The following is a 9,621-nucleotide window of genomic DNA, read 5'->3' on the forward strand; positions in this document are numbered from 1 at the left end:
AATGACAGATTTACAGAGTTTATGTAAATATACAACACCCTTCAAATAGAAGCTGAATGGGTGGGGGCAGCCAGCAGAGCTCTGGCCACAGGACAGTGCTGGTTTTGGAAGGAGTAGCAAGCCACAAGTCATAATAAGAATCTCTAATAGTGAGCTGATGTCATGTTCAGTTTTCACTACAATTTTCTACAAAGAGGAAAACTGCAATTGTTTATATGTTTGCTTGGGAATAAGGCCTGTTAAACTCAGTGGGACTTCCTTCTGACTTGAACCTAAACAGAATTGGACTGGAAACCTGTAATGTTTCTATGTGACCTTTTACATGGTGAAAACTGGAATGTACTTGTAAAGCCATCTTTATCTCATAATCTCATAGCTGTGGAGCTGATTCACAATACATTAAAAAAAAGAAAAGGCTCGTAAAAAGAAAAGGCTCCTCAACATAATTTTTGTTTCCTTTTCAGGGATTTTATGGCCAGTGCTTTGGGGAGGATCGCACTGTAGTGATTAAAGACTCGACTCCAGTAGACAAGAGCAAACTAGATCCCAGTAAGGTATGGCAGGCATTTGCTTCTCAGAGTCTGGAATTCTGTATTGAGAAATGTTAGATTTTACTGCTGTAAAACTGAAGTCTGTAGCTGGAATTAATTGTGCACATTTGGCAAAACCATGTAATTCTGTCTGTGCAGATTTACTTCGGGTTGTTTTAAACAGAAGAGTTAGACAGCTATCATTTTCTCCTTTTGTGCTCTTTCACCTTGAATGAATTCAGTAGGATTACCCCCACCCCCCAGCTTTTAATTGGCACTTCCGCTCTCTCAGCCTCGCACAACCCGGTGCCCTCCGGATGTGTTAGCCAATGGCCATGCTGGCTGGGACATGATGGGAGCTGTAGCTCAACACATCTGGAGGGCACCAGGTTGGGCAAGGCTATGCCCACTGCATTTGAGTCAAATAAAGTCAACTCTTTCCCTGCTGAAGGCAAGGCAGTATTCTCAAGGCAGATCCTCACAACCGCTTCAACCCGGGCTGACTAGCTTCAGCCTGAGCCAGTCAATCAAGAGAGCTGCTGACACACACCGAGTTGACCTTCGGCACACTGCTGCTAAACCCATAGGTGTCATTGGGCTTCACGTGGCTGCCTCGCCTCAGGCTGCTGTGGTTGAAGCTTAGGCGAGCTCAGCAAACTGAAAACCAAGGCTGCTACAGGCTGGTGCAGCCTGTGCTGATCTTTCTTGGGCCAAGATAAAGCCCTGTACTTGTCTTTACTTAAGCAGTATTAATAAGATGAGACCTGGATAAATAACGCTGAGATAAGATTGTTCTTGAATCATATTCTCAAAACATATCACAACAGCCCTGATGAGATTTTGCTGTACCAGCCTAAACTTATAATAGAGTCACTATGTTTGGTTCTCTAGAGCAGGGGTGTTGAACCTCTTTCAGCCCGAGGGCTGAATTCCATTGCAGAGAAGCTCTTGGGGGCTGCATTCTAGTGGTGGGCGGGGCCTGAGGCAAAACAGGTTGGCCCCAAATACCAGCATATTTAGCTTAGAGTTTTTACTGCTAGGAACTATGCTTGAGGAGAATCATTTCAACCTTTGGGAATGGGGAAAAAACTGCACAAAACTCAGGAAACCACCCAACAATTGGTGGTCAGGAGAAAAGGAGTAAGGCCTGGAGAAGGGGGTCTGGCCATCTGGGAAATCCCCGAGAGCTGGATTGGAACCCCGGGGCTGAGTTTCTGTAGCCCTACTCTAGAGCCTAGCTTACAGATTTCCTTGGTCTCCTTGGAAGGGTTACTCCTCCCACTTGCTCCAATAAGCAGGGCTGATGCAAATTAGTGTTATAATCTTTGCTCCCAACAGTTGGAGCAGTAACTCTCCTCTTCAGCTTGTGGTCCTGTTTAGATTCTGAGGCAGCAACTTCCCTCTGGGAAGAAGCTCAACTGCTGTGAATTTGACACACTAGACACTAGGGACCAGTGGAGGCTGGTGGCCCCAACGTCAGGAGCGTGTGTGTGTGAATCTGCTCCAGGTTTCAGTCAGAACCAGTCAGAACACTAAAGGAGCTATCACCTTGGATATCGGAGCCACCAGCCTTCACTGCTAGGAAATACCTCCCTGCTAGAATAGCAGGGAAAAGAAAGGAACAAGCCATCACTTCAGGCTCTGTGCCTGTAGGGACAGTTTGTAGGAACACATTTTCAGTGTTCTGTACAAACAGACTCCTTCTGTTTGTCATGTGAGTAATGTAATGTGTCTCTCAGTTCCAAGTTCAATTTCATGCTTAATATTTTTCATTAACATATAGCTTAACTATGAGAGATTTCTCCATGTCCCCTTCTCCCCAGGCCTACATACAAATTACCTTTGTGGAACCCTTCTTTGATGACTATGAGATGAAAGACAGAATGACCCATTTTGAGAAAAACTTCAACCTTCGACGATTTATGTATACCACCCCTTTCACTCGGGATGGACGCCCACGAGGAGAACTGAGTGAGCAGTATAAGAGGAAGACCATTTTGACTACAGTGCATGCTTTCCCCTACATCAAAACTAGAATCAATGTTATTCAAAAGGAGGAGGTAATGCATGCTTCTAAAGGGATAGAAAGAAAACAAAATGTGCATTAGTCAATGCAATGGTAAGGGAAGTCAGATGGGAGAAAATTAATATTAATCTCCAAAACTAAGGTACCACATGTGGGGTGTGTAACTCTTAAAATTGGCTTAAATGGTCCCTAGTCCTATTAGTGGTGTTGGCATCCAGGACTCCTTGTTCCTCCTGGTAGGCACATTTCTCCATTCCACTTCCTTCCATCCAGTTTATTTTATGTTGCATGAGGAATGGGGGAGTGGATCCCTCCCTCTTGTTTAGCTGTTTTGCCAGTTCTTGATCAAGTGGCAGAGACTGGCAAGAATAAAGTCTACATCGCCCACTCTGGGTGCTAAGACCATGTGAAAACAGCTTGTCCGTCCTGTGTCCGTTGTTCTTTGCGTTTTCCTTGTGAAGTGGTCATAACGGACCTGTCCCTCTGTGGTTTCAGTTTGTTTTGACGCCAATTGAAGTAGCTATTGAAGACATGCAAAAGAAAACACTGGAATTGGCTGTTGCTACCAGCCAGGTGCCGCCTGATGCCAAAATGCTCCAGATGGTACTTCAAGGTTCTGTGGGAGCCACAGTAAACCAGGTACGTGGGGATAAGTGAAAGAATACTGTTTCTCCTTCAGGACACTTTATTTCTCCTCTCTGTTCAGCCATGTTGGCAACTTGGGCAAAACATTAAAATGACACGCATGGGGACACACCTGCACCCAGTAAAGGAAATCAGCCCAACCTCCCTTATCACTCATCTCTTCTCATCCCAGTGGCTTCTAAGGCCTTGACAAGACTACCACATAGTCTCTCCAGCCTAGTGTCCACTGACACTCAACGTTTCCTCTCACCTTTGGATCCATCGACTCCAACAGGCTGCTGTCCTTTTTACTGATTCTTCAGTAGCAGCCTCCTGAATTCTTCTCCTACTCCCTCCTGTTGTAGCTGTGATTCCCTGTCAGTTGTGCCCTTTTCCTGACACCTGACTAGAATAATTCAGTGTCATTTATTTGGTTTTACATTATATTTTTTCCTAAGTGGTAAGGCAGAGAGGATGCCTGATCATATACATCTTCCTTCCTTCAAGAAATGTGCTGTGTCTAATACAATGTAACGTTATTTCCATAAGGGACCACTAGAGGTAGCCCAAGTGTTCCTGGCTGATATTCCAGAAGATCCAAAACTTTATCGACATCACAACAAGCTGAGGTTATGCTTCAAAGAATTCATAATGAGGTAAGTAAAGAGGAAGCAGAGAGATCCGTTAGAACTGCGGCTATGCTCAGACCATGCCTGCGTTGGCAGTCTTAGGTGTGAGCTGGCCTCATATCAGATGTGGGAGCAAGCCATAGGATCCCTGCTGCCGCATAGCGCAATGACTGGTGAAATTCCACTATTTCCAGAGCAATGGCAACACTTGATTAGAGCACAGGAATATAGGAAGCTGCCTTGTACTGAGTCAGATCATTGGTACATCTAGCCCATTATTGTTGGCACTGACTGGCAGCGGCTCTCTGGGGTTTCTGGCAAAAGATTTTTCCAGCCCTACCTGGAGATGCTAGGGATATGGTTATGGTTGCAAAGTGCCTTGATGCCCATCCTTCCACTTCCTGCTTCTTCAGAAAGGGGCTATTAAGAGGCCAAGTACCAGCCTAGGATTGAATGTTATTACAAAATACATGTGGCTCAAGATAGTTTGGTGGAGTTAATCAACATGCCATTTTTTCTTCTTCGTAATTTTGGGAACAGGTGCGGTGAAGCAGTGGAGAAAAACAAGCGCCTGATTACAGCTGACCAAAGAGAATATCAGCTGGAACTGAAAAAGAACTATAACAAGTTGAAAGAGAACCTCAGACCAATGATTGAGAGAAAAATCCCAGAGTTGTATAAACCCATTGTGAAATTTAACATCATTTCAAGGTATAACAAAAGCCCCCTTTTGTACAACAGCAACAATACCAGAAACATGTTATAGGAGCAATCTACACGAGAAGGGAGAGCAGTATGAGGTCCTTTGCAACACATGACATCATGGCCAATCCGCAGCCAACCACCTCTTGAAAGGCCGCATTTTCTGAAAGTCTTTTTACTCTGTATTTTTTACTTAAAGCAGCTCCCAGGCAGTTCCCCTGTATGCATGCCCCGTCCCTCCACATTAAATCCTGGGCGTGCCTCTGTGACCTGGCTGTGACCTGGCAATGAGCTAGTCAAGTGGTGGGTCTGCCCCTTCCCTCCTCCCCATTCAATCTTTTTCCCCATTGGCACTACTGTCGCCATTCAGAGTATCTACCCTGCCTTTCCAATTCATGAAGCACTAGAGCACTGTTTCCCCCCTTCACTATCCTGCTATCTTTGCTTTTGCCAGTTTGAGTATCTACCCTGCCTTTCTCATTCATAAAAGCTTCTGGGCTGGCTAGGAGCCAGAAACCCTCCTGTTGTCTGGTTAGGAAAAGAAGAAAAAAGAGAGAGAGAAAGAGGCAGTGTGAGAGTGTGGTGGAGGAGAGACGTTGGTGCTTCCTTTAAAAGACATAGGAAGCGGGATTTTTTTTTTCAGAACTGGAGGTGAAGCATTAAGTAGCTCCCTGCCTATATCCACCTCCTTGGAATCAACTTAGGTAAGACCCTGGGGTGCCTGAGGGAACCACTTCCTCCAGATTCTTCTCCCCTCAGCCACTGCTGCTCTGCTTCTTCCATTCTTCCTGCTCCTGTCACACCAATGCCCACAGCTCTTCTTCCCTCCACCCCCCTCAAAGCAAGAACAAACACACCACAATACATGCACACTCCATCTCCTTTAAAAAAAAAATTCTTTTCCCTTGAAAATCTGTAGCATCTTTTTCCCAGTGAGAAAATCAGAGCTGCGTTGCTGTTTTCTCCCTTAAAGATGCAGTTTCAGTATTTCAATGGGTTAGGATAGCAGGGTATTCATAGAATACAGTTCTCTCCCTTCTGAAAGGCGCAGTCTCGCAATTCTAATGTGTCAGGCTAATGGCTTGACTCATTCATAGAATGCAGGCTGTTTTCTCCATTCATAAAAGAGCACTTTTAATCTTTAATCTTTCACATATCCCAATACTGGATGAGAGTCTCTGATTCTTCCATCCATAATTCAAAATCCCTTTTGTAACAGATCCCTTTTGTAACACATACCCAGTCATTTCCATCCTCATGCTGTTTTATTGTTGTTGTTTTTTCATTTCAGGGACTCTTTCCATAGCTCTAGTTTTAGGAGGGGTGAACATCTGCCTTCACAGAACACTTAAGAAGAGCAGCCTCATGAGAAGGGGATCGTACAAGGGATCAAATACAAGAAGATATGCAAATGGCTTTACCAAGTAGGAAACTTCTCACAAATCCTGATGGCCACATTTTGGCAAGATTGCCACCTGTACAAGACCGAAGAAGGAAACAGGAGTTATAACAAATGCATCTGCTAGTGGGAATTGACAGGTGTTGCTGGAAAACAGATCTTTGAAAAATTGACTTGGATATTTGCACGCAGAAAAAACATCCCCGTATTTTCTCCAAAATTCTAAAGGCCAGTTAATGATATTGCATTATCCACACAATATTCCCTCTATGTTGTACATGTATGTTTGAATATCTACCTCCTCTGTGGATCTTAGATCATAGAAATCCCATGGAAAGTTTCTGAATTAATCCAAGCACCCTTCTGCACAATGATGTATTTGCATCAATACAATGCAAGCGCATTCTCCAAGCAACGTATATGAACAGTTATGAGCCCTAAAAACAAAGAACAATATCCAGCTAAAGTTAAGCACATTTAAATCCCATTGATTTCAGTAGTAGGAGCATTATGAATATGTGTCATTCCACCCTATTTGAAGAGAAGAGTCTTATCACTTGATGCTTTGCAATGGATCTAGTAAGAGCTTTTCTCATCAAACCTGTTGAAATCATGCTTAAACAAGTAGGATCAACTTAAATATGGATGAAAAAGCAACATGTACTTAAATGTGCTTGGATAGACAGGGATCTAATCAAAATGGAGGACACAGAGGTGAGACCAACGTTTAGATTAAAACTATTACTGCTCAGGTTCTATTTACAAACTACAGGGATTCATTCTAGTTGGAATGTTTTATTGTAATTATTATTATTTAAAAAGTAGCACTATATTTCTTTTAATTTTTGAAATATGGGCTTACTTCCTGACAACTTGACTGATACTTTTGCTATGAGTTTTCTGAAACTTGTTTTATTCAGTCCAGTTTCTGTGATAGGCAGTGGTAAGGATATTAACTTTGCATACTTGTACATATATCTGTATATATTACTGTGACACGTCAGACTTTTGGTGGGTGGAGAAACCAATGGAAATTTCAGCACTTAACAGTTCTTTTATTCTGAAAGGCCTAAAATGAGTCCATGATTTTTTATTTTTAAAAAATCTATATAAAGTGCTATATGAATAGAAAACGCTCATTTTATTTCCAGTTAAAATAACACTGTGTCTTTCAGTTTTGTCTTATGAACTCCATACCTAAAAATGCAAAAAATGAAAATTAAACTACAAGTGATCATGACTCCAAAATGCACAGATTATTCTGGGTTAGTATGTTTATAAGTGTTGGGAAGCTGACAGTACAGACTTACCTTCATCTATATTGTAATGCTCATCTGTATTAGGTTCTCCATATCTCCTGGCCTACCATGTATACAAACATAATGCTGCTGCCATATTTCAGTATCCCTCTACAACAGATGCTCTGTCCTATAGTTGGTTGCACGTCTTCAGCACCAGGTGAGGGATGTCTATAAAAACCGCTTTCTCCTTGGATGGGACAACTCAGTTTTTATATCAAACAATGGATTTAATTAGGAGGTTCTTTAAAAATAATTATTTCCGTAGCTATAGTTTAAATCATTTGTGTTTTTACCTAAGCAGTTATTTCGTTTCATGTTTTGTGTAGAGATGCTGAACACTTAGCTATTCATAGGGCTTTTCCACACACTCATCTCCTGCTGATACACTGCAAAGGTGTCATTAATCTGCCCAGATGCATATATCTGATGTTCACCAGGTGATAAATATGCTGGATGAATTGTGGACTGGCCTTAAATTTAGGCTTTGGAGGGATCTACCACTCCAAAATGGTGGGACGTTCAAGGAAAGATTACGGTATCTTTTTCAGGTCAACAGTAGGCCTGTGTGAAACACCCCAACATTCTAACGGCATCTTCTGACAGAGCTCAAAACAATGGTAAAATTAGTTATTGTATCAGTCTGCTCTCTGGATTTTGTGGCATCATTTAGCTCAGATTGTATGTAACCAATATGCAGCTGTGTCTCCGTGGTGTGGTGGTGTACCTCAGAACAGTTGGTTGGTCATCAGTGTTCAGCCAACTCCTTCTAATCTTAGGATATGGGCGCAGTCGTGGCATTCATGAGTTTTGTTTCACTTGGGGCAAAAGCATCTGAATTGAACTAGAAAAGCAAATAACTGATTAAATTAAAAGCCGACAGAAGCCCCTTCAAAGTGGCATTCCTTTTAATGAAGTTACTCTGAGTTCTAGACAAACCAAACAGTTTGTCAATTGACAATTGACTCAATTGTCCTACAATTGAGCACTCTAATGGAGTCTTAGTATGCCTCAGCATTGTGCCTTTTTTATTTTAGTTCTCTCCCTTGAAAGATTATTGGAGTGTCTTCAAGAATATGAAAAGCAGAGTTGAATAGTGGAAGGAGGCATAACACATTCCATCTTGCCCTCTCCTCTGTTCAGCTTTGCTGTTTGTGCAATATTTGTTTTTTACATCTAGCTGTGGGAAAGCTCAGGTCAGTGAGAAAATAAAGCCAACTGCATACCTGGTCAAACAGCCTGTGCTGTGTCCAAATACACATGTTGTGTGACAAGCCAGTGGAAGAAATTCTCATATAATCTCTGACAATCAACTCATAATAATAAGCTGTTCAAAATTAAACCTTGTAATGGTGTCATTTCTACAAAAACAAAGCAAACGGCCCACCTAATGCCTCCAAGAAAGTTGGTCCGGAGGAATTGTGGCAGAGGACTAGAGAAGGGAGAAACAAGAATTTGAGCTTACTGCATTGCAAATGGAGTAGATAAGAAAGATGAGAAGCTTCAGTCAGCACTCTGCCTTTAGGTGTGAGATGGAGGGTCAAGAGAGTTGGAAATGCAGCTAAGGAAACAATTCAAGTTTTGACTATCAAATGTGAAGCATTCAGCTATTGTATGTCCAGAAGAAACATTATGAATGACATACATTTTTCACTAGAATTCAAAAATGAAGAAGACTGATATGTGACTAATTTAAAGCTGTTCACACAAATTTGTGAATTTGAGGAACGTGTGACATATTTATTTAGAATATCATAGCTTGTGGCGCAAGGACTGATTAAGAGCCAGATTTCCGAGGGAGAATGATTTAACCCTGGAGCATGCAATGGATATATGCAGGGCAGAGGACGTTGACTACAAAGCAGTTGAGAGCACTGGTGGGGAGTGGGAGGAGCACAAATGGATACTTTACAGTCTGTGTAAAAATATGTTTACGCCTTCCCAAAAACTACTTGGGAAGTTTTCTCTAATGCTGCTGTGGCTTAAAGTCACTAGGGACACAAGACTTTGTGGCCAGTCTGCAGCCACCCTGGAGTTTACCTGTGGGGAAGCTGCATTTTTGCAGCGTACTTTTACTCTGTTGTTTTTCTTTTATTTGGCTCCCGTGCTGTTCAGCTGCTGTGTGCCCATCCCTCCGCTTTAAATTCGGTATGATTGGGGTGTTCCTAGAGGTGTCTCTCTCACCTGGCCATGCCCTCAGTAACCTAGGTAACTAGAATAACTAGCCTGCCTTTCCAACACATCAAGAACGCTAGAGCATTCTTTCGAGCCTTCAGAATCACACTGCACTTCATTTTCGCCAGTGGGAGTAACTAGTCTCCATGATTATGCTCTTCTCTAACGTCTGCATTACCTAGCTTCTGTGATGTTGTGTGAAGTCACTTCTCTGATGTCTCGTAACTTTGCTTCTCTG

At 42.4% G+C, this 9,621-nt stretch overlaps 1 protein-coding gene across 3 annotated transcripts in view; it reads left to right on the forward strand.

Moving 5' to 3' along the window:
- DOCK8 (dedicator of cytokinesis 8) overlaps positions 1-8,547 on the forward strand; it is a 115,758-nt gene extending 107,211 nt beyond the window's left edge. For all 3 annotated transcript variants that reach the window (XM_084834381.1, XM_084834382.1, XM_084834380.1), the window contains exons 43-48: positions 465-554; positions 2,354-2,590; positions 3,052-3,195; positions 3,730-3,836; positions 4,350-4,520; positions 5,803-8,547. In XM_084834381.1, coding sequence (XP_084690507.1) covers positions 465-554; positions 2,354-2,590; positions 3,052-3,195; positions 3,730-3,836; positions 4,350-4,520; positions 5,803-5,863 — 810 coding nt within the window. In that variant the 3' untranslated portion in view covers positions 5,864-8,547. The remainder of the gene's footprint in view (positions 1-464; positions 555-2,353; positions 2,591-3,051; positions 3,196-3,729; positions 3,837-4,349; positions 4,521-5,802) is intronic.
- Positions 8,548-9,621: the final 1,074 nt, after the last annotated feature.

Source organism: Heloderma suspectum, chromosome 2 (genome assembly GCF_057233095.1).
Source record: "Heloderma suspectum isolate Gila_16-S chromosome 2, 16-S_ref, whole genome shotgun sequence".
Classification (NCBI taxonomy): domain Eukaryota; kingdom Metazoa; phylum Chordata; class Lepidosauria; order Squamata; family Helodermatidae; genus Heloderma; species Heloderma suspectum.